This window comes from Meles meles, chromosome 21 (assembly GCF_922984935.1).
Source record: "Meles meles chromosome 21, mMelMel3.1 paternal haplotype, whole genome shotgun sequence".
Lineage (NCBI taxonomy): Eukaryota > Metazoa > Chordata > Mammalia > Carnivora > Mustelidae > Meles > Meles meles.
Window position 1 is genome coordinate 41,473,532 of NC_060086.1, and position 24,612 is coordinate 41,498,143.

The 24,612-nt window shown below is 49.6% G+C and overlaps 1 protein-coding gene across 7 annotated transcripts in view; it reads right to left on the reverse strand.

Moving 5' to 3' along the window:
- CLUAP1 (clusterin associated protein 1) overlaps positions 1–24,219 on the reverse strand; it is a 35,710-nt gene extending 11,491 nt beyond the window's left edge. The window contains exons 1-10 of one of the 7 annotated variants that reach the window (XM_045992599.1): positions 23,689–24,219; positions 20,706–20,817; positions 19,702–19,786; positions 17,830–18,009; positions 14,752–14,847; positions 11,768–11,851; positions 8,576–8,709; positions 4,991–5,132; positions 2,708–2,780; positions 1,772–1,849 (exon numbers count right to left, since the gene is read on the reverse strand). In XM_045992599.1, coding sequence (XP_045848555.1) covers positions 1,772–1,849; positions 2,708–2,780; positions 4,991–5,132; positions 8,576–8,709; positions 11,768–11,851; positions 14,752–14,847; positions 17,830–18,009; positions 19,702–19,786; positions 20,706–20,817; positions 23,689–23,710 — 1,006 coding nt within the window. In that variant the 5' untranslated portion in view covers positions 23,711–24,219. The other 6 variants (XM_045992600.1, XM_045992603.1, XM_045992601.1 and 3 more) reach the window with 6 other exon arrangements.
- Between the last annotated feature and the right edge of the window lie 393 nt (positions 24,220–24,612).

Genomic DNA, 24,612 nt, shown 5'->3' on the forward strand with positions numbered 1-24,612 from the left:
ATACAATGTAAAATATTAATTAATGAGTAACTCTACTTTTCTATCATACTAAGTTTTCAAAACCTGGTGTATATTTTCCACAAACAGCAAAGCTCAGTTTAGACCAGCCACACCTAAAGTGCTCAAGAGTCACACGCAGTTGGGGTGCCTGGGTGGCTCAGTGGGTTAAAGCCTCTGGTTTCAGCTCAGGTCATGATCCTAGGGTTTTGGGATCGAGCCCCACATCAGGCTCTCTGCTCAGCAGGGAGCCTGCTTCCCTTTCTCTCTCTGCCTGCCCTCTGCCTACTTGTGATCTCTCTCTCTGTGTCAAATAAATAAATAAAATCTTAAAAAACAAAAAACAAGAAAGAGTCACACGTGGCTTGTGGCGAGGTACTGGGTGGCACAGCTCCAGCCTCTGGGCTTCCTGAGCGCCTCACGCATCATCGCGTCCCAAGTGCCCGCATGATGCCTGCGTGCAGGAGGCAGGCAGTAAAGTAAGAGTTAAATGCAGGAATATCTGCTCTCCACTAGAACATAAAAACTAAACCACAGCAAGGTTACTAAAGTGCTTTCTAGAAATTTCTCAGTCATTTCATGAGTTTACCACCAGCAGCGAGGTTTAAAAGGATGGTGGGAAGATGAAGGCTGCCTTACTTCTAGTACAGAGCATCTGAACAAAATACTTGGCCTTGCTCCTAGGGCCAAGCACTAGGAGCACTCAGACTTTCTTTAAGCACTCAGACTTTCTCTCTCTTCTTCAAGTCCCTTCCTCCAAACCCACAAAGCCAGTTTGGTGACTTCAACTCCTGCTCAACAGAGAAGACAGGAGCATCAGATGGGAGCCCTTCAGCACACGATCCGCCTTCCAGCTCATCTGTCCTGCCTGAGTTCAAGTCCTGCATTCACACATTCAGCAGAGCTCATTGCCTCACCGGGTTCTGCTTCCCACGCTCTTACAGACTCCTAGGACTCTCACCTGGTACCTCCTTTCTCCCCAGATCCACAGACTGAGGCTTTGCTTCAACAGCATCTCCTATTGAGGCCTACGGAGATGCCTCCGCTCACCCCTATTTAAAACACAATTCCAACCCACCCTCTCCACCCCCTTCTCTGCTCTACTGTCCCCCCCAGGGCACTTTTTACCTTCGGCATGCAGCTTGCTCTACGCTCGTCTCCTCACTGGCAAGTACACTGGTTAAAGCAGAGATCCCTGTCTTTTGTCCATTAATGAATCCTTCACGCCCAGAAGAGTGATTCAACAATGCTTTCGGCACTCAATCAGCTGCCTGCAGAGTGGTCTAAACTCGATGATCTCTTCCAGCTCCTGGATTTTGCTCATTCTTGCCCATAATTCATGTCTGTGTTCTACTATGTTTTTCTTTTCAGAGAAGTCGTTCAGAAAGTCTTCCTTTTTATATCCGCCTCCCCCCCATCCCAATTCTCTGGGCAATGTTCCCACATATACAGCAAAGCAAAGAGAAACAGAACACCCTAAGAACTTTCGGATGAGCAGAACTGAGAACAGTCCTTCACATTTTCCTACCTTCTTCGCCCATCCCAAGCTAATTAAATGCTATCCTTCATTCAGTTGCATTAAGCTGGAAATTATTTTTCCGAAAAAAGCTAAATCAGAGATGCTCCAATGAATGCTTGTCCTTCAAGAGATCTCAAACCTACGGATCACAAAATTAAGTCTGAGTTCAAAAGAATAAAGCAAGATCAGTGAGAAAGGCCTCACGTGCTGGCCTGGGAACAGAGGAAGGTGCAGCCAAGCCATTAGGGCTCTTACCTGTGCTGGGCCTCTCGGGAGGGGATAAACTCCACGCAGGCTTATCACTTAGGGCTGCTTCAGGCTCTCCTGGCTGACCTGGAACCATAAAGGTGAGGGGCTGCTTTGGCTAGAGAGGCCCTTGGAATTCCCTACACTTGCCCCTAAAGGATTTTCCAGCAGTCCCTTCTCCCTCCAGAGTTTCCTGAGACTTAGGAGAGAGAGGCACGTAACAAGTACAAAAGGAAAGAGATACAAAGAGAGAGAGCACGCTCACGTACAAGCCTGAAGCCCCAGGTATGGCATCCTCAGCACAGGAGAATAAAACATTTCATCATAAAAGAGAGCAGCAAGCAAGAGGAGGAGGCAGTCTGAGACACGCAGCATGAAGACTGCGCGCTGCCACTGGCCCTGAGGCTGACCTGACGTCTCGGTCAAGTTCACGGATGAAGCACGCTAACCAGTCGTGGAGAACAGTCCTCCCCAGCATGGAGCTCCTATATATAGGTAACCCCATTTCTCTACAGACGACAGCCTCGCCGATCATCTCGAGTCACTGGGGGCCTAGGATGGGAATGTAGGTAGGGGACTCACTCTAAGTGACTGAGCCATTCACACGCATGACATCACGACACTTGCCATCGGTCTGCCCGAAAACAAGGCACCCTACAGACCTCCGCGACCCGGCTCTCTTTCCTAGTTACGTATTATCTGCAATTCAAACCAACAGTAGCCTTCAAACAGGGAAACGGTATTTTAGGTGACAAGAAAACCAAAGTGCTTTAAATGTTATGTAACTTGAACCAGCCCCTTAAGCTCTTGAGTGAATTAAAACGGTACCTGACACAGAACTTATGAGAAAACTGCCTTTTGAAAAGAAAGAAAATACACACAGAGGTTTCCCGAGGCCCCCGGCGCTCGCCGGGAAGACGGTGCGGACCGGGAGCCTGGCCTTACTTCCGCTGCGGAGCAGCCGCTTCTCCTCCTCCTTCAGCTTGTTCTGCATCAGGCGCAGAGTGTTCTCGGCTTCCTATGGAACAGCAAACACAAGACTCAGAAGACAGGACCCCTTTGGGGGCTGTTTTATCATTCTTTTTTTTTATTTTTTTAAAGATTTTATTTATTTGACAGAGAGAAATCACAAGAGAGGCAGGCAGAGAGAGAGGAAGGGAAGCAGGCTCTCTGCTGAGCAGAGAGCCCGATGTGGAACTCGATCCCAGGACCCTGAGATCATGACCTGAGCCGAAGGCAGCGGCTTAACCCACTGAGCCACCCAGGCGCCCCTGTTTTATCACTCTTTAGCATTTGGGTACATAGAGCTAAGTCCAGGCTACAGACCCTGTGGAGATCTAAACTACGTGAAGAGAACGAACACCGTGGGAGCACGGGCTCAGGCCAGGCCGCTCGCCCCGCTCTCCGCCAGCAGCAGCCCAGAGAACAGGAGGCAGCCAGAGGGGGCGGCGGGCCTTCCCAGTCCTGCGGAGAATGCAGTGACGTGGCGAGAGGCCATCACGTGTAACCACGGGTGCCTCTGTGGGATGCGGACATGGGAACAGATGCATCAACCATGGGACAGTACGGGCCTCCTGCTCCTAAAGACTAAAGTTCCGCACGACTCCAGCCCCAAAAGAGGCGAAATGGTGAGACTGGTTAGGATGAAAAGAGAAGGAAAGAAATACTCATCTAACTCCTAGGGGGACAAAAGCTAATGCTTCAGCTGGGCTACCTAATGTGGCCCTGATCACCGTCAAAAGAGAGAATGGGAGAGGAGACTGGCTTTTAAAACTCTGTTGTTCTAAACATTAAAAAGAGAGCACTGTTTCGTGCACGAGCTAGCGCGAGGGGCCGGGCCTGTAAGCACAGGGCGGAGGTGCAAGCACAGCAGAACCAGAGCCGAGCAGTTGCCAAAGGATGGAGGGATGCGTCCCGAGGCACGCTCCCCGCTCCCAGCACTCTCTCTGCCCACTCAGCGGCCCCACACAACAGCGTGGAAGGCTCACTTTGCCGTCCCTGGCCCAGACGCCCAACTTTTAAAATGTCCTGAACTCCAGGCTCTTGCCACTGCCCTCCAAAGGTGCCTGTCCTGGACCCCGTGGCTCTGCAGCCTGCTCTCACCCTAGAGCCGCGGGCTTCTCGTCGAAAGAAAGATGCCCGTAGGAGGGCGGCACCTACCCCCAGCCAGGCCTCCTGTGCCGCAGGGCAGCTTCACCTGATCCAAACACCCAGGTTTGTAGGAAGGCGAGCGTAACCTTTATACCGAAGCTGTCAAGGACAGCGTGAGAAAGGGAGACCGTAGACCGATTTCATCATGAACACAGATTCCAAGTGACCATTCCTGGGGTAAGTAGAAATATCCCCAAGGCATAAGGACAACTAAAAAACTGATAGTAACTTGGTCCAATTTCCTTTGCTCTGAATTCCGTATTTATCAGCTCGTGGGACCTGAAATGCTCTTTCCTAAATGGCCTTGAACGCTGGGATGAGAGGAGCCTGTAAAATCTCTGGTTCTGGGTCACACACATTTCCCACAATAATCAATAAACCTCATTTCCTCTTTATTTTCCTCCTCATCTCTGATACACTGGTTTGGATGATTCAATTAACCAGGGAAAATCTTTCAGTGAACTGACCAAGCAAGTTTTTATATCTTTACCCAAGACCAGTTATCTAGTCTATGGGACTCAGTGCAAATTAAAATGCATTAAAAATTATGAAGAATTCGGGGCACCTGGGTAGCTCAGTTGGTTAAGCATCTGCGTTCAGCTCAGTTCATGGTCCCAAGAGGGTCCCAGGATCGAGTCCCGCATCGGGCTCCAAGCTTCATGGGGAGTTTGCTTCTCCCTCTGACCTTCTCCCCCTTGTGTTCTCTCTCACGATCTCTCTCTCAAATAAATAAATAAATCTTAAAAAACAAACTATGAGGTATTTCAAGCCAGTGACAGCGCAGCACCGAAGCACGCACAGGCTCTTCGACGCGGAGTCTGTGCAACGACACAGGTCACGTGTCGGTCCTGTGTGCGGTCTCACTGACCAAACCCGTCAGAGAGCCGACAACCCTCGAGTCCAGGCTACACTACAAGCAACACAAAAGAATTACATGAGCAATCCTCAGACTTGATCGTGGCGAAAAAACACTCACAGATTTATTTTTTCCACAATGCTATTTGCAAACGGCCGTATCAGCAAATACATACTAACCCAGCAGAATGGTCTATGCGGACCTACGGGACAAGCACTTGCCTCAAACCTCTCTTGCTCCATCCTGTGGTGGTCTTCGAGCTGCTGTTCCAGATAAGCCAGATTTCGGAATTTCTCTAGATAAATGTCGTACTGCTTTTGCAACTCCTCTTCGATCTTCTCATATTCATCCATAAACGCTGGCCTGGAACAACCGAATGAAATAAAAAGTGAAAGAGTAATGAACATACAGAACTTTGAAACTGGTACTGTGAGTTCCGGGTCCCATCATGGTTTGCTGTGGAAAGCCTGTAGCTGGAGATGGTTCTTCAACTTGCAGCTGCTTAAAGTTAATTTTCCAGGGCGCCTGGGGGGCTCAAATGGTTAAGCACCTGCCCTTAGGCCCAGGTCATGATCTCAGGGTCCTGGGATCGAGCCCTGCATCAGGCTCCCTACTCAGGGGGAAGCCTACTTCCTCCTCTCTCTCTCTGCCTGCCTCTGCCTACTTGTAATCTTTCTCTCTGTCAAATAAATAAATAAAGTTAATTTTCCTTTTCTCCTCCCTCTCCTCAAAATGAACATACCTATTTTTTTTTTTTTTTTTTAATAAAAAGCTCAGGGCACCTGGGTGGCTCAGTGGGTTGAGCCTCTGCCTTCAGCTCAGGTCATGGTCTCAGGATCCTGGGATGGAGCCCTGCATTGGGCTCTCTGCTCAGCAGGGAGCCTGCTTCTCCCTCTCTCTCTGCCTGCTGCTCTGCCTACTTGTGATTTCTCTCTCTCTGTCAAATAAATAAAATCTTTTAAAATCAATCAATCAATCAGTCAAAATCTCTTAGGGGCACCTGGGTGGCTCAGTGTCTGCCTTTGGATCGGGTCATGATCCCAGGGTCCTGGGATGGAGTCCCATGTTGGGCTCCCTGCTCAATGGGAAGTCTGCTTCTCCCTCTCCCTCTCTCTGCTGGTTCCCATGCTTGTGCATGCTTTCTCTCTCAAGTAAAAAAACAACAACAACAACAAAAAAAAACACCCCAAAACAATCAAAAGCTCTTTGTAAAAATTTGAAATAATCCTCAAAGTATGAAGGCTAAAGTAAAAATTACTCATAATCCGGGTCACCTGGGTGGCTCAGTTGGTTAAGCAACTGCTGCCTTTGGCTCAGGTCATGATCCCAGGATGCTGGGATCGAGTCCCATGTCAGGCTCCCTCTGACCCTCTGCCCTCTCATGCTCTCTAATAAATAAATAAAATCTTTTAAAAAAATTACTCATAATCCTATCACCATATATAAGCACTGAATAATTGATAAGCATTCTTCCAGACTTTTCCATGCATGGATACATACATGGCACATATTTTTAAGCATCATTAAGTTTATTATCTTCAATGAAGCTTTGCAGTCTTTTCTCTTACTCAACATGCCTTGGATTTTAATAGAATTAAAAAGTTATCTTGTATCACATACACCTCACAAAATCAAGAAGTTAAATACACACATTGTCTTACTTGAGCGTAATACTCCATTGTCTGGATGCTCCAAAATGTATTCAGCCCCCCAAAAAGGGAAACACAGGTTGCAACAAATTAAAGCTAAATTTTTTAAAAAGACTTTATAATTTTTTTTTTTCTTGAGAGAGAAAGATTGCACACAGAGAGGGGCAGAAGGAGAGGGAGGGAGAGGACCCTCAAGCAGACTCGTGCTGAATGGGGGCTCGACAAAGGGCTGCATCACGACCTGAGCTGAAACCAAGAGTGCAACGTTTAACTGGCTGCACCGCCAGGCACCTCCAAAGCTAAGGTTTAACAATATAAAATCGAAAACCAAAACCATAACACAAAAACCTGTTTCAACTGGTTTGCTGAATCTATTCTTTTCTCTTGTTTTTGATCTTAAAGGGAAAACTCTTTTTTTTTTTTAAGATTTTATTTATTTATTTGACAGACAGAGATCACAAGTAGGCAGAGAGGCAGGCAGAGAGAGAGAGAGGAAGAAGCAGGCTCCCTGCTGAGCAGAGAGGATGATGCGGGGCTCGATCCCAGGACCCTGGGACCATGACCTGAGCCGAAGGCAGAGGCTTTAACCCACTGAGCCACCCAGGCGCCCCGGGAAAACTCTCTTCTTTTAACAATATAAACGGGGGCACCTGGGTGGCTCAGTTGGTTAAGTGTCTGCTTTCCATTCGGGTCATGGATCCCAGGGGCCTGGGACTGAGTCCTCCATCTGGCTCCCTGCTCAGCTGGGAGCCTGTTTCCCCCCTTTCCCTCTGTGCACCCCCGACCGTGGTTTCCGTGCTCTAATAAATAAATAAAATCTTTAAAAAAATAAATAAGGGGAGCCTGGGTGGCTCAGTCGGTTAAGTAGCTGCCTTTGGCTCAGTTCATGACGCCACGGTCCTGGGATCAAGTCCCACATCGGGCTCCTTGCTCAGCAGGGAGCCTGCTTCTCCCTTTCCCTCTGTCTGCTGCTCTGCCTACTTGTGCTTTCTATCTCCCTGTCAAATGAATAAATAAAATCTTTTAAAAAAATAAAAATACAAACAGATACGCTAAAAAATAAGAAATAATCTTTTCTACTGAAAGGCCATGAGGCTTAACAAAAATGAATCTATGCCCGAGAGGCAGAATTTTGTAATGAGACACACGTATCAGGTGGCCCAGACTACAAGGGCGGAAGGGGCACGGGCTTGCCTGTGGCTGCTGCTCCCTGGGTTACTCACGTCCGCAGGGGCTATCTTCCCGCAGACGTCAGGACTAGGGGCAGGGTGTGGGCCAGTCCCCAGTATCTCCAGAAAGCCCGACCTTCGGACAGATGCAGCAGCTCCACAGGTGGAGGGAAGAGAGGAAAATGAAGGCAGAATGAAAGGGCAGAGAGCAGTGATGCAGGGGGAAGACTGGCGAGACGGAGCAAGAGAAGGAGGGGCGAAATGAGCGAGAGAAAGGCGCTAAGAAAATGTGAGGAACCACTTGAAAGGCTCCGAAGACCTGGACGGTACCATTCACAGTTCCTGGAAAAAGGTCCTTTCAGAGAGGGAAAGTCAAAAGAAAGATGAACTGGTCAAGAATTACAGAGGCCTGGGGCGCCTGGGTGTCTCAGTGGTTTAAGCCGCTGCCTTCGGCTCAGGTCATGATCTCAGGGTCCTGGGATCGAGTCCCACGTCGGGCTTTCTGCTCTGAAGGGAGCCTGCTTCCCTCTCACTCTCTCTGCCTGCCTCTCTGCCTACTTGTGATCTCTCTCTGTCAAATAAATAAATAAAATCTTTAAAAAAAAAAAAAAGAATTACAGAGGCCTAAAATCTGCTCAAACCAAGAAATGGTAGCATGCTTCTGCTTCCGCCTCGTTCGCGGCAAGGCACAGATCTTAGGAGATGAGCCTTGGGTAACTTTCCCCCTCTGGGTTCACTTACTCTGCCCTGCATTTCAAGAAGCCGTAGAACCCCGGAGGGAGGTTCGAGAATGGAGCCGTTTCCCGGGCATACTGAGAACAGTAAAGACAACGAGTCTGGCAAGGCGCATGTTAGGACGCGTGTGGCCCCCACACTCTCAGTCCAGACGGCCCCACGCCTGAGGGGCTACCACCACCGACCACTTGTCCTCATGCTGCTAGAACGTGCAAGACAACTTTCCACCCACTCTTCAGGGGTTTGGATGTACCTGACACTCTGCAGAGTCTGAAGCCGCTTCCGATTTCTTTCCAGTTCTAACTTCCTCTTCTCAATCTTGGCTTCTAGGTTAGCTTCATCAGAGGCCACGCTGTTGAGCAGATCTTTAGTCTTCTGCACCTGCGCCTGCGCCGAATAGGGAGTGAATGAGACGAAGGCCCAGGAAGCAACTCGCACGTGGCTCCCGGAAGAGAGGAGTTCCGTAGCTCCTCAGGCACAGCGACATCACGCTGCATGAAAGCCAAAGTAAACACACAGAGCACACCCTCCCCCAAGCCATCACTCGGTTAGCCGTTTCCAGACAGGAGGTCACACAGGCCCAGAAAAAATGATCATCCTTTCCCCCCTAGAAGAGGGTGTGTGTAGCCATGGAAACAAGGGAGGATGGAGGGAACAGTGTCCCGAGCAGAGGGAGCAGGCCCTGCCGTCGTGCGCGGTCACTGGCTCACGCTGCTGCCGTACCACTCTGGCTTGTCAGTCTGCCTTTATTCTCACTGGTCCGCTCACTCCCCTAGTTACAAACATCTGCGTCACAGAATACACGCACCAGGGGACAAAAAGAAACACTGGGTGGTCCCAGCCCTCGTCCACTGCCTGCTGGGACTGAGAGAGAAGGTTTCCCCTCCCTCCAGTTGGCGAGTACACCTCAACCACAGACTAAAACAGGGAAACCACTCTGTGAAGTCAGCGAGAAAGCAGCTCCCTCGGTGGACCGAGCCTTTGGGAGGGAGTCTGGGCATTTGGGGCGGAGAAAGAAAGCGAAGGGGAAGAGAGATCACGGACAAAACCCGCAGGCCTCTCTGCTGTATCACAAGACCAAGTTCATCTGACAAGCGGAGGTCAGAATGAATGCACGGTCTTCACACCCATGTCGTCTGGGAAGCTGGCCGGGGCAGGCCCACGGCTCAGTTGTGATCTGCTTCATTAGGAACCACATCTGGAAGCAGCCAGCCAGAACCTTCCAGGTTCTGATGTGCCGACTCTGCCTTAAGTTCCTGATGCCTGACATGGGGTTCTCCGCCCAGTACTTCGGCACAATGTGTCGCGCCCCGCAAACACTGAGTGACTGTTCACCTGCAGGTCTCTGAGACACTATAGGGTCCACGAAAAAATCCTCAAAGGAGCCCAGACACTCTCTGTGACTGTCAAAGACAGTGTTTATCTGGAAGCAACCACTTTTGTTCTTTATTTATGGCTGAACTTTCTTCAACTAAGTACACTAATCATTTCATGAAAATAATCCTGTCACTCTCCATTGGAAAACCCCACGAGAGGTATGAGCACGCTCTCACAGGAAGACGAGGCGAGTTTCTCAACAGCGCACACTGACGGTGACTCTGCTCTGAATCAGTCGGACTACACCTAGTGAGTGTATCTGACTTCAAAAACAAAAGCGATTTTTTAAAGGTCTGTGCTCCTCAAATATGAAATACCAGCAGGGCACCTGGGTGGCTCAGTTGGTTAAGGGTCTGACCCCAGTTCTGGCTCAGGTCATGATCTCGGGGTCATGGGATCAAGCCCTGCGCTGGGCTCTGCACTCAGCTGAGAGGCTGCTTGACATTCTCTCTCCCTCTGACTCTCGCCAGCGCATGCACGCACCCAGACACCCTAATAATCTTTTAAAAAAATTGTGAAAAAAAAGTAACATGTGATAAACACAATTTCCCTTAGCCTTCTGAAACAAATGGCCTACAGATCATAACCCCAGTATTCATGCTATTGCTTTGGTTTTGTTTTCAGAATGATCACGTATCATGGCCCTTTTGCAAGCACAGACACGTTAAAAGGTGCTCGCCATCCACGGTGCACGCCTGGGGCTCACACTGTGTACCAGCCATCCTTCAAGAAGAAAAAAGAAAATGGCACCTGGAGGGGCTTAACCACTGAGCCTCCCAGGAGCCCAGATAAAAGAATTTTAAAGTGAGAAACAATCACAGACTTACAAACAGCTGGATTGGAATATGAAGCATTTTCTTCCCGACTTAGGTCAGAGTGGGCTGCTGATACGAGGTCTCATCACCTCTAAATATTTGTGTTTACTTCCTAGGAATAAGGGCTTTCTCCTTCACAACGACGACACCAGCACCGAAACAGGATTCTCATGTGAAGTCACCGTTCTCCTTTGCAATTACTAAGTAAAGTACTTCCGGGGGGAGCTACTCCGAAACTCTGTGAAATACCTTCTCTTCAGCAGCTTTCAGTGTTCGCTTATTTTCTACTTCAGTGAGAGCCCTCGGTCTCCCATTTCATTCAAGGGTCTGTAATCCATCACCTCATTTATTTTGAATCTTAAATGGTCCCTGGTTTGGCCAAGGGAAGCTCGCTCAAGCTGGCATCTATTTTGCACGGGACTTTGACAAATCCCTTTCGTTCTCTGGGGATTTCCTTGTTTCCCAGCACAAGAGGATCTTGTATTTTCCTGGCCCTGCTCTGGACTCAGACACTTCTCTCCAAGAGCCCCAAGTTCCTTTCAGTGGAGAATGCCACTTAGAAGCCAAGATCTGGGTGCTAGGTGTGCTCAGAGCTAGGAAATGTCTGAGCATGTATGTGGTGTGCCTGCGCACGTACGTCAACACATGACACACGCTCACGTACACAAACACACACGTGCAGCCGATGTATTCCCCGAGCCAGCCAGCTACCTCCCATTTCATTCAAGGGTCTGTAATCCATCACCTCATTTATTTTGAATCTTAAATGGTCCCTGGTTTGGCCAAGGGAAGCTCGCTCAAGCTGGCATCTGTGCCCAGGTTTCAGCACCCAAATAAATAAATAAATGGAGAGCCTGAAAATCACTTGAATGCCCCGTAGTGAGGAAGTGGTTAAAGTGTGAAGAGTCCACGAAATTGAGCTTTACTTCTGAAAATTACTGAAGAAATTAAGCAAAGTATTAAATTATTAAAACTGACAAATTTGGGGGAGAAGTTGTTCATATGTATAACAAGGGGGAAAAAAAGAAGTAAGGAACCTAGAATGTATCCTAGAACGTCCTCTGCATTTCCCATTTCCCCGCAATCATACCCCTTCTCTGTCATTCTATTCATCAAACTCAGCCATTCTATTCATCAAAGCGCTAGTTAGAAATCTATGTGCCCAGGGTTGGTGTGTCGTGAGGAGGCAGGGAATAAATCAGTATTTTCAAGTTCCAGGCACAAAAACATTAAATAAAAGCAAAAAATCTTACCAAAATATCTTTTATTGCAATTCTCATCACTTTTTCAGTCTCGTTTATTTCTAGAGGCCTGGCAATTGCTTCTGTTCTCAATTCCTATGGGAAACAATGAAATGAAGTCACACGTACTTTCAGAAAAGCAATGCTCAAAACCAACCCCCAGATCTGGATACGGCTTACAGACTAGTTCTCAAAGTTCCAGCACAGGGTGCATCTCTGACGCAGAAACATTTCTTCTAGCACCTCTTCCAAAGGTCTTTTCTTTCTTTCTTTCCTTTAAGGACTCTCTACACCCCAGCGTGCGGCCTGAACTCACAACCCTGAGATCAAGAGTCGTAGGCTCCACCAACTGAACCAGCCAGGTGCTCCATGTCTTTCTGATCCTACCGCCAACCTGGCCTCCCTCCAATGCCCTGGGCCTTCCCCAGCTAAAGGCCCCACATCCCCACAACACCAGGGGGCAAAACTGGGCTCACCCTCATCATCTTTTCTCCCAAATTTGTTTCTTTACTTCTATTTGTTCAGGTGAACCCCAAACCAAGTACAGCTCAACCAGCTGTCCGAACCCCCTGCCAGCCCCTATCATCATTCCTGTGATTAATTTCCTCTAAGTTGCCTGTCACTGCTGACTGCAACCAATGAGAGGAACCATCTTGTCCCCACCCCTAGCATTAACCACTAACCAACCAAGGGAGGCATTTGTGCCTACCGTACCAGTCCCAGAACTCCTGAGACATGGGACTACAACACCAACGCAGTTACGAGGTTCCTGCAGCACTTTCCCCAACTCAATCTTGGGCTTCCTTTATTCCACGGGACCCCTCGGGCCCCACACTGGTGGAAAGCTACAGAGGGCACAGAGCACGGTGCCTTGCCTCTGGTTGGTGCCAGTCCTCAAAGAATGTTAGTTGTGAGTGTATAAAAAACCAACACTGGATGGGGGATCTTCCTCAGATCACAGCTGTACAGAATTTGAGAAGTATCATATTCATGGCTCCCACCGCAACACTTCGGCCACTGGTTATTTCAGTTCATTACAGGATGGTGCTAAAAGTCCCCAGCAGAAACCTGGTTGAAGTCTCACCATGAAGCCACAGCTCTCGGTCACAGTTACCAAGTGACCAGCGCTTCACAGGTCTGTTTCTAGGTCTGTCAGAAATGTGCGGAGATACATGCACACAACCGCACTAGAAAAAGAAAACACAGAAGGCCTGGAGCTAGCTGCCTTGTTAGGTATCTGAATTAGCTAGGAGCTAGGAGCGGCAGCTTTGTTCTGTCAACTGGGCAGCTGGCCAGCCGCTAGGCTAACACATCAGCGACGCTGAGCTGGCATCCCAGTTCCCTGCTCCCCGTCTGCTCCTGGGGCAGGAATGAAAAGCCAGAAGAAAATACCATTACACCAGAGCAGCGATGCCAGCAGGCGGGCCAGGCCGAGAGGGCGGTCATGGCCGACAAACGCGACTGGAGTAAAATGAATTAAACGCATTTAATTTAAAAACACTAGAGGGTGCCTGGGTGGCTCAGTCGGTTAAGAGTCTGCCTTCCTCGGGTCAGGATCTCAGGGTGGTGGAATCAGGTCCCAGATCCCGCTCCTTACTCAGCAGGGAGCCTGCTTCTCCCTCTGCCTTCTGCTCCCCCTGCTTGTGCTCTCTCTCTCTCTCTTGCTCTCCAACAAATAAACAAAATTTAAAAACAAATAAATGAAATAAATAAAAACACTAGAGGTGAGGGGCGCCTGCATGGCTCAGTGGGTTAAAGCCTCTGCCTTCGGCTCAGGTCCTGGAACTGAGTCCCGCATCAGGCTCATTGCTCCGCGGGGAACCCACTTCTCTCTCTGCCTCTGTCTGCCGCTCTGCCTGCTCATGCTCGCTCTCTGATAAATAAAGAAGATCTTTAACACAAAACAAAAAGCACGAGAGCACGTGTGCTTCAAATGTCATAACCCCTTCAGGCAGGCAGGAATTAAGTAGCACTCCATTTCTCAAACCAGTGGGGCCCAAACTCTGCTGCATGTTAGAATCCCATGGAGATCCTTAAATGCTGGATGCCTGGAGGGCGCCTCGGGGGTGCAGATGGTTAAGCGACCAACTCTCGGTTTGGGCTCAGGTCAAGTTCTCAGAGTTGCAAAATATAGCCTCACACTGGGTTCTACACTCAGAGCAAAGTCTGCTTGAGATTCTCTCTGCTTTTGCCTCTGCCCCTCCTGCCACACATCTCTCTCTCTCTTTCTCTCTCTCTCTCAAATAAATAAATCTTAGGGGGGAAAAGAAGGTTGGATGCCTGGCTCTCACCCCCAGACATTCTGATTCACTGCTTTGGGGGACAACCCAGACATCAGGTGATTAAAAGGGAGCCCTACAGGGGTGTTAGAAGCCATACTCTTAGTAAACGGCTCAGTAAACACAGTAGATGAGCCCTCTGCTCGGCTCACATTGGCTAGAAGAACTGCAGATAAATTTTTACGGTGACACCAACTCCAGCTGATGAGTAGGAACTGCCTCAGTCATGGGCTGCCCAACTCCGCTGCACATGAGAACCACCCGAGACTTACGACTCCCAATGCCCAGGTCCACTCCAAACCCGTGAGGCTGGCACGGAAGCCCGTACCGGCAGTTTTACGGGACCCCACAGCATCCCGCGCAGAAGCAAAGTGGGGGAACCATGGGCTCAGAAGAGCACTTTGTAGACAGGAATGCTGAGCTCCCCAGGAAGAACACCGGACTTCGCTAGGTCTGCCACGGGCACGGAGGAAGTTCCAGCAGCATGCTACATAACACGCTACGTAATTGCCGCTCCTGAAGGAGGAGGGAAAGCTATTAACGACAGACCAGCGGGCGCCAGAAGTGGGAACAGCAGCCAACGCTATCCCCTCCCTGCAGATCATCTCATTTCAGCGGCTACAGTGTGATGAAATGGGAAGGCCGGGGAAAAGCAGAATCAGAAAGAAAGCCTCAACAGAGGCTGAGAAAGTACTGAAGTGTTGGAACATGGCTCACCCTCAACTCTACCTCCTTGCCGAGCAGGTCATACAGGGACGCTCCTCTGGAGGTGATTTCAGAAGCAAGCTGCCTGGCCGCCTTCAAATCTGCAATCTGGAGGGAAAATATCAAACGCAGAAACCTCAGTGACAGGTTTTTAACAGACACTCAGAAACAACCAGTTTGGGGCGCCTCGGTGGCTCAGTCGGTTCAGTGTCTGCCTTTGGCTCAGGTCACACAGTCAGGGTCCTGGGACCAAGTCCCTCATGGGGCTCAGAGGGGAGTGTGTTCCTCCCTCTCCCTCTGCCCCTCCACACTGCTCCTGAGCTCTCCCTCTCAAATGAATAATCTTAAAAAATAAAAATTAAAAAAAATAATAATAACCAGTTTGTTACAATCAACTCCCGCCTCCCATCAGGACACCGGACTACTGAGCACGTTTTCCATGAGACCCATATTTCCATCCGGTGGAGAAGCGCTCCCAGGACATCTGGGTCTCTCTGAAAGTCCAAATCTCAAACTCGAATGTAACCTTTAACCAGGAACCGTAGGAGCGTGAAAGTGACAGGCTTCCTATTTGGATGAGGTCCCAACAGGGGACCCTGACAGTAGCAGGGCTACTCTTCTCTACTCCCACCCGCTCCTAAGCTCGCGGCTGTAACACCTTCTACCACGGGACACCTCATACTGAACGTGTTCCAGCCAAACGCCCCACCTTTCCCACCAGGCCTGCTCCTCCCACACTCCCCTCCATTTCAGTAAAGGCAACTTCACCCCTGCAGGTGCTCAGACCAAAAACCCCAGAGCTATGAAGGCTGAAACTGTGCGGCCTTGCCACACATGGCCTTTTTCATGTTTCATTATTTAAATTTAATAAACGTGGAACGCGGTTCTTCAGTGTCGCTAGCTACATGTGCCAGCAGCTGCTACGGGACGGCACAGACAGAGAACACATCCATCACAGAAAGATATAGCAGACAGTGTAGCTGTAGGATCTTCCTTGCATGGTCTGTTTTCTCTCAACCCACATCCAACCCCGCAAGATCCACGCTCAGATTAGGTTCTAACCCCGGGCCACTTCTTTCCACTGAGGAGTCTGGCTCCTGGTTACAAACCTCGGTGTGATTTCTCGGACCTGATCACAGGTGATCACGAAGGCTTTCCCCGGCCGGCCTGACAGGGGCACCTGCGCCGGGGCTCGCCCCAGCTGAGGCACAGCAGGGCACTGCAGGCTCTGAAGGAAGCGGCAGTCAAGGACGCAGGGCCTTTGACCCCCAGGACCCATAAAGTATGTGCGTCCCTAGCCCCGGGGCCTTCACTCCCACGTCTCTTCATGGAGGGCTGAGGTGGCCTTCTTGTGGGGGAACGAGGGAGAAAACCTGGGGACACTCTTCCACTCCTAGTCCTCCCCCAACTCCGGGTCATAAAAGTGCAATGGCCACTGTCACCAAACTGTGGAAAGAGCCAAGATGCCCTTCAACGGACGGATGGATAAGGAAGATGTGGTCCATATACACAATGGAGTATTATGCCTCCGTCAGAAAGGATGAACACCCAACTTTTGTAGCAACATGGATGGGACTGGAAGAGATTATGCTGAGTGAAATAAGTCAAGCAGAGAGAGTCAAGTATCATATGGTCTCACTTACTTGTGGAGCATAAGAAATAACACAGAGGACATGGGGAGATGGAGAGGAGAAGGGAGTTGGGGGAACTGGGAGAGGGAGACGAACCATGAGAGACTGTGGACTCTGAAAAACAATCTGAGGGTTCTGAAGGGGCGGAGGGTGGGAGGTTGGGTGAGCCTGGTGGTGGGTATTGTGGAGGGCACGGATCGCATGGAGCACTGGGTGTGGTGCATAAACAACGAATTCTGGAGCACTGAAATTTAAAAAATAAAAAATTTGTTTAAAAAGTGCCAGAGCCTTTTGTTCAGGGCTCCCACAGGAGACAACCCCTTGAAGGGTGTGCCATCTCCTGGGAGAGAAAGGAACAGTGTGGTGGGAGGGAGGGGATGACGCTTCCTCTGCTTCTAGCCCTTGATCAAACCATCACAGTAAGTGACTGAATACTTCACTTTCATTTTGGCTTGCTGCTTTCACCAAATCCGCTGAAGCCTGGCAGCTCAGCTGTCTCCCATCGTAGCTGAGCTCCTGATATCAGCAACCACTCTGTTCAAAGTCACTGACATGCCTGCGTGCACCCTCATGCCCCCCTCAGTCTGACCTCAACCCGGCAGCCGGAGCGATCCTTTTAATACATTTCAAATCATGTACTTCCCTGCTCAAAATGCCACGATTTTCCACCTCAAAGTCAACCTCTTTACAGTGGCTGTGGAGGCACCACAGGGTGGGGCTGTCAGAGGACCGCTCCGAGGGGCACCTGGGTGGCTCGGTGGGTTAAAGCCGCTGCCTTCGGCTCAGGTCATGATCTTGGGGTCCTGGGATCGAGCCCCGCATCGGGCTCTCTGCTCGGCGGGGAGCCTGCTTCCCCACCCCCCTGCCCCGCCTGCCTCTCTGTCTACTTGTCATCTCTGTCAAATAAATAAATAAAATCTTTAAAAAAAAAAAAAGGACCCCTCCAAGCTCTCATGCTGTCCTCTATCAACCCATTTCCTCAAATACACAAAGCACACTTTTGTCAGAGGATACATCTCCCCCTCCGCTGCACAGCTTGCTCCTTCCCTGCTTCGCATCTCTGCCGAAGACGTCACCCACCCCATCTCCCTGTTGCAGACACGTGCCCAGCCCTGCTTTACCATCCCCCACACACCGATCACCCCTGACCTGCCAATCCTTCTGCTCTGTGGTGTAGTCTGACTCCCCACTGAGCCTAACAGAGGACTGCTGTCTCGCTGTTCATGCCGGTATCCTGAGCATCTGAACTGTGCCTGGCATACGTGGGTTTTTGATAGGTAGTGGATCAATCTGTTGTGACTGCTATTTGTATCTAAATGCTGATGAGCACAGAACTGACAAACTGCTCTTAGTCAAGGGGTAAGGAAAGAAGTGACGACATGAGCGTCTGACATGTTCCGTTTCAGAATTTAAGAAATACACACATTGTCCCATACTGGGAGCCTTTCATTGTCCTTACCTTTGAGCCAAGATCAAACTTGAATTTGCTGATGTCCTCCTCTCCTATCTTAGAGCCCTCCATCCCTTTGGTCTTCATGGCATTATAAAGGACAGAGGTGATCTTCAAAAGCTCTTTCACTGCATACCCATCTGCCTGATAAAGCTTCTTGGTATTGAGTTTTATATGTGCCTTGGTGGCCTATTTTCAGACAAAAAAAAAAGAAAAAAGGTAAGGCCCTTTCCATGTAAAATCTAACTCGAATCCCATGTAGGTAATTTGAAAATCTCTCTTTAACAATAACCTGATTGTATTGAATCAAACTTCCAAGTGACTCAAGCATTGCAAGTGGGTGTATGAACTGATACAATCTTGACAGAGCGCTATTTACTGACGATAAAATCACAAATCCACCCATCTTTGATGCAGCAATTCCAATGCTAAGAACTTATCCTGGGGTCATTGTCCCAAAGTCCGACGTGTAGGGTATTCACTACGGCACAGTTTCATAGAGCAAGTTATAAACTATCTAAACACCTGGGGCATCTGGGTGGCTCAGTCGTTAAGCGTCTGCCTTTGGCTCAGGTCATGATCTCAGGGTCCTGGGATCGAGCCCTGCATCGGACTCCCTGCTCAGTAGGAAGTCTGCTTCTCCCTCTCCCACACCCCTGCTTGTGTTCTCTCTCTCACTGTGTCTCTGTCAAATAAATTAAAAAAACTTAAAAAAAAAAAATCAAACACCTATCTATATATAAACTACATAAACCATGGTATACTCATGAAAGCGATACTATTCAGGTACAAGACAGAATGAGGAAACTGAATATATATTCGGAAAGTTCTCCAAAACACACAACTAAGTGAAGAAAGCAGGATTCTAAGCAGCGGTGTACTGCACGCCACCGTTGGTGTAAAAGGCAGGGGAAAGAATGTATACTGCGTTTGCTCATCTGCATGTGAAGAAACTCGGAGGACGGAGCTGGGGATGAACTGGGTCAGTGGCAGGCAGGAGGAAAAGTCCTTTTACTCTATAGTCTTTCATAATTAAGAAGAAATTCTGAGGAGCACCTGGGTGGCTCAGTCATTAAGTGTCACCTTTGGCTCAGGTCATGATCTCAGGGTCCTGGGATCGAGCCCTATATCGGGCTCCCTGCTCAGCAGGAAGCCTGCTTCTCTCTCTTCCACTCCCCCTGCTTGTGTTCTCTCTCGCTGTCTCTCTCTCTGTGTCAAATAAATAAAATCTTAAGAAAAGAAAAAAGAAAGAAAAAGAAAAAATTTTGAACCTATACTAAACTAACTGAATAGAATTTTTTTTTTTTTTAAAGATTTTATTTATCTATTTGACAGACAGAGATCACAAGCAGGCAGAGAGGCAGGCAGAGGGAGAGGAGGAAGCAGGCTCCCTGCTAAGCAGAGAGCCCGATGTGGGGCTCGATCCCAGGACCCTGGGATCGTGACCTGAGCCGAAAGCAAAGGCTTTGACCCACGGAGCCACCCAGGCGTCCCTAACTGAATAGAATTCTTAACAAATAATGAATTAAAGGGGCGCGTGGGTGGCTCAGTGGGTTAAGCCTCTGCCTTCGGCTCAGGTCACGATCCCAGAGTCCTGGGATCGAGTCCCACATTGGGCTCTCTGCTTAGCAGGGAGCCTATTTCCTCCTCTCTCTCTCTCTCTCTGCCTGATTTCTTGTGATCTCTGTCAAATAAATAAATAAATTCTTGAAAAACAAAATAATAATGAATGAAAAACAAAACCCCAAAAACCTGCACTGGGGAAATGCCTCCACAGGAACTTGGTGACTGGATGGGCTTAGAAACATGAAAGCAGCCCCCGTTGGGACTCATCTGTAACATACTTAATATTCCAACTCCAGAAAATAACTGTCAACTAACCAGAAACTGGGCAATTGCTTTAATGAAGAAAACTCGGTCTTGTTCAGTCTCAACATCAGAAGGGATATCGGTCTGAGGTTCATACCTTTCAGAGAGAGAGAGAAGACAAGTTAATTAAGTACAAAGTCCACGAAAGAGAAAGAAGGCAGCTGAGAGGATCCGTAAGAGCAAGCTCTCTAAGTCCCCGGCTCAGGGAGTAAGAGTGAGAGAGACTTCAAAAGCAGCATAAAATCCCAAGCACCTCAGGGAGTGAATCCGCACCTAAGAACAGACTTAAGTGATTACAAAAATCAAATTATGGGCTCAGCTGACAAAATTAAATCTATCTCAGACCTCAAAGTTTAACTAAAATAATGAGAACTATTACTCTGGCTGAGCAGCCCTTGACCCGGAGCCAACCAGTTAGCTGAGAAGCCGCGGTCACAGGCGTTCTGGAGTGACTGACGACCCACCAGGGGTCAGTGCGCTGCCGTCCTTGGTCACCTCCTGCATAGCCTGCAGGCTAAGAAGGGTTTTTACATTTTTAAAGGATTGTCACAAACAAAACACATGGAAGATTATGCAACAAAGATCTTATGTGGCCTGCAACACCGAAAAATAGGTATGACCTTAAAAAAGGTCGCCAACCCAGAATCGTATTAGATTTGTCACACAAGTGAAATCTGAATCTGAATATTTCTACTTCATTACACTTCATTATGTACTTCATTACAGTCATTAGAGTGTGTGCAGAGACCCCGCTCACTCCCTGACGGCAGTGAGAGCGTGAAGGGGAGCCTGGACCGCTGCTCGCGTCAGCTTCTGCGAAACCTCTTTACCACCGCCTCCCTTCTCCACAGCGCTCCTCATGCTCAACTGAGTTTTAATAGGTTATAAGTGAGGCTTTCAAACTCAGAATTTATCGAATTCTTCCTTCTGCTTCACCACAGTATCCATTTTCAATAGGTGGCTATTGAAGAAAACACAGCATTCACTCTTAGACGTTATTGAAGTACACTTCCGACCGTTTCACGAGCCAAAGCAGCACTTCAGACACAAGTCCAAAGTTCGGTGTGCGGAAGTTTTCCATCGAGATGTGGCGAGGGTATCCCAAGGCTCTCATCGTCTCTGTGAAATCTGTCCAAAGGCAAAATACAGCTCAGTCAGTTCCCCCATCAAAGAGCGACTACTTACTTAGATTCTTTCCTTGTGTTCCCCTTTTATTCCCCACACGCTGACAGTTCTAGGACTACTTACCAAGTCTCTAAGAGGGAAAGCAAAAAGGAGATGAAACTTAAAATACATAATCTGCTTCCTGAAAAACACTTAAGTCAGTGGGAGGAAAAAGTGGAAGCTGTATATTATAATGGGGTTTAGGGGGGCACCTGGGTGGCTCGATCAGTTAAGCGTCTGCCTTTGGCTCAGGTCATAATCCTACGGTCCTGGGATCCAGCCCTACATCGCGCTGTTGCTCAGCTGGGAGCCTGCTTCTCCATCTCCCTCTCCCTGCTATTCTCCTTGCGTGATCTCTCTCTCCCTCTCTGTCAAATAAATTTTAAAAAAATCTTAAAAAGAAAAAAAAAGAGTCTGATATAGTAGGGTTAAGGACTGGCTGTAAACAGAATTTCTCCCTTCGATATGTCATTTCTCTCTTGGATATCCTTCTCTTTACCTCTCAAAATGAGAAGTAACTGGTTTATAAAATGTCATAAAGAAAAAATATGCTGGGGTGCCTGGGGGGCTCAGTCGGTTGAGCATCGGACTCTTGATTTTGGCTCAGGTCGTGATCTCAGGGTCAAGGGATCAAGCCCTGCACGGTTCCACACTCAGCAGGGAGAGTGCTTCTCTCCTTCTCCCCCCACACCCCCAACCCGTGCTCCCGTACAAGCATCTGTGTGTGCTTTATCTCTCTCAAATAAAAAAATATATCTTTTTAAAAAAATGTTAAATGTTAACAGCGGTTACATTTAGGGGTGACGGCGGTGGGGCAAAGTTCACCTCTCTGAGTTATTCTGGAGTTGGCTTTTTAATCTTATTTATTTATTTTTAATCTTTTATTTATTTATTTGAGACAGAGAGAGTGAGCATATAAGCAAGGGGAGACGCAGAAGAAGAAGCAGACTCCCCACTGATCAGGGAGCCCGTTGTGGGGCCCAATCCCAGGACCCTGGGGATCAAGACCCGAGCCAAAGGCAGACCTTCATCAACTGAGCCACCCAGGCGTCCCAACTGCATTGTATTTAAAGAAATCTTGACGAGACTGTTCGAACTACACAGAAATATTTAAATTCCTTTTATAAACCAGAACAAGAAACAATACTAATACTTGTTGAAACCGGAAATTGTGGTGGTCACTATGCTTTAAAGCAAAATGAGCAAATGAACACAACAAATATTTCTGTGTTTCCGCAACATGTCAGGATCTGTTCTCGGTGCACTGCTGGCTCTACAGAATGCCTGCTCCTGCTCTTCCTCGAGGTTCAAATGATCTCAACAACATTCGCAAAAAAGCTACCTGGGCACCGGAGGTGAGGCTGGATCTCACCAGGCAAGAGAAGATACGAGCAAAGTAAGAAGGGCACAGAGGGCCTCGGCACTGTTTTCTGGAAAATGTGAAGAGAACGATGGTCTATAAAGCAGCTTTCTTCCCACCACACGCCACACACTGCCTAAGTACTTCTTCCCATTAAGCCGTAGTAGGGTCCTGTTAATTCTGCAAAACGGGGACAATTCAACTATGATTTTTACTGTAAGTTGCACAAATGTATGGCATTCATTTAAGGTCAAAAATCCCTTTCTTAACACCCTCTTCCAGGCACAACTGCATTTAACGTCCCCTAGCAGAACCCTGGCCTCAGCCTGCGAAGGAGGAGAAACTTGTCTCTACAACACAATTTCACCAAGAACCTTCAAATCCCAGAGGGCATAATTCACACTCTGGCGCTACTAGGTGCGCCGATAAAACGGGAGGCCTCTTCCCCTACATTTACCTGGTAGAAGAAGAGCGATTCCTAACTGAAATGACTAATCGTCAATGGTGAAATGTCCAGCAACTCGTTAGAAAACGGGCGGTAAAGACACTCCCGGATGACACCAAATTGGCAATCACGCGCTACCCCTAAGCAGGTGCACCCAGTTGGCCCAAACGCTTCAGGCTCAGAAAACGCCGGCTCATGGAAAGCAAAGGATTTTGACTCACACAGTGCCACGGCTCCAACCGTGCTTTCCACCCAATTCTAGCTGCGTGACCTAAAGCAAGCTGCTTGACCTCTCCGTGTGTCCAAGTCTTTCATGCAGAGATCACACTACCCACCTCACTGTGCAAGTGAGGACGAGAACCAGATACTTAGTGTAAAACACCTGGTGTGTAACAGATGCCCCCAAAGTAGTAGGAACCGATTCGGTTATCTCCATCCCACGGCCCCACTCTCCCAGCACAGCCCCTTCAGGAAGGACGCAGGCTCTGGAATGAGATAAACCGAATTCAAACTCCGGCGCCAGATCCCACCGCCTGGGTCCTAGGGCCGAGTTCCCTGCCCGCCCTGCCCGGTTCCTGCTCTCTAAATACAGACACAGTGGTTCAGGCGGCCAATAAAACGATGCACACCCATACACAGGAACTCCCTGGCAGATTGTAAAAACTCAGAACATGTCACCCGCGACGGTCATTCACCAGTCCCCTCCGCGGTTTTGCTCGTGTTTCTGAGCTCTTCACCTAACCCGACTCCAAATCGGTCTCAGCGTTTTCCAACACGGTAGCAAGCAGCCGCCTGTGGTCACGCAAGTCATCTAAAATTAGACAAAATTAACACTTCGGCTCCACAGCCGCCTAACCACACGCGGCCAGGGGCGCACACAGCACCTCCCGCCAGGTCCGAGCGCTGACAAGGGGCGGGGGCGCTCGGCCTCGGGGGCGGCAGCGGCCAGGGACTCCCCGGAGCCGCACAGGCCCAAACGGGGGGGACTCGGGCACGGACCCGCAGGGGACAGCGGGCAGGGCGGCCTTACTGCGGAGTTCGCGGAAAGACATGGTGCTCTTAATCCCCCGCAGCCTGGCTTCTGGGCCGCGAGCCCTTCAGCGCTCACAGGTCTCTATGGCAACGCACGGAGGCCTCGACGGCGCGCGGCTCGGGCCAAACAGGACGGGAGGCGAAGCGGCCCGATCGCGCAGGCGCAGAGGCGAGCAGCTGAGGGGTGTCAGGGGTCGCCAAAGCAGCATGACCCGGGCGAGGGGCTGCGCGCCTCGCCGCATCTGGGTCCTCTTCGCACAGTGTGAAAACACCTCTGGCACTGGCGGACACATTCTGAGCACCTACTATGTGCCTAACGCTGTGCTAGGAGCTCTACGTACTGCTTATTTCTTCCTCAACTCCCTAGAATGTACGATAATGTCACGAAGCCAGGTCTCCCTCCTGGGTCCTGTGCCCAGCATCTTTCTCCCCGGCCTGGGTAAATTCGCTGGCTTCGCCGGCAACCGAGGCCCTCAAGAAGCGGCAAAGGGATGAAGAACCGAGGCCGGGAACGTGAGGAGCGAAGACCCAGGCTGGCCGCGGGGCGGCGATAGACGGTCAGACGGACACCGCGCACGCGCAGCTCTCTCTGGCTTCACGACAGGCCAGAAATCAGCCCGAGTCCTCGTTTGCCGGCGATTGTCCTGGCAACGGAGGCTCCTGGGGTCGGGGACGTGAGGACGCCCGGAGGGGGAGGGCGTGGCTGCGGGGAGAGCTGCGCGCGGCACGTGGGCTGCTCAGCTGGGTGTTCTCCTGGGAGTCCTCCTTGTTCCGCAGCCACCCTGGGAGGCTGGCGACCGAGAAGGGCTCGGGGGAATGAAGTTTGGCGACCCGGAAGGGCAGGCCAAGAGGAGGGACTGCCCCCCCGCTGGCCGCCCTCCGCCCTCCCTTGGCGAAGGGACACACAGAAGCTTGGACTTAA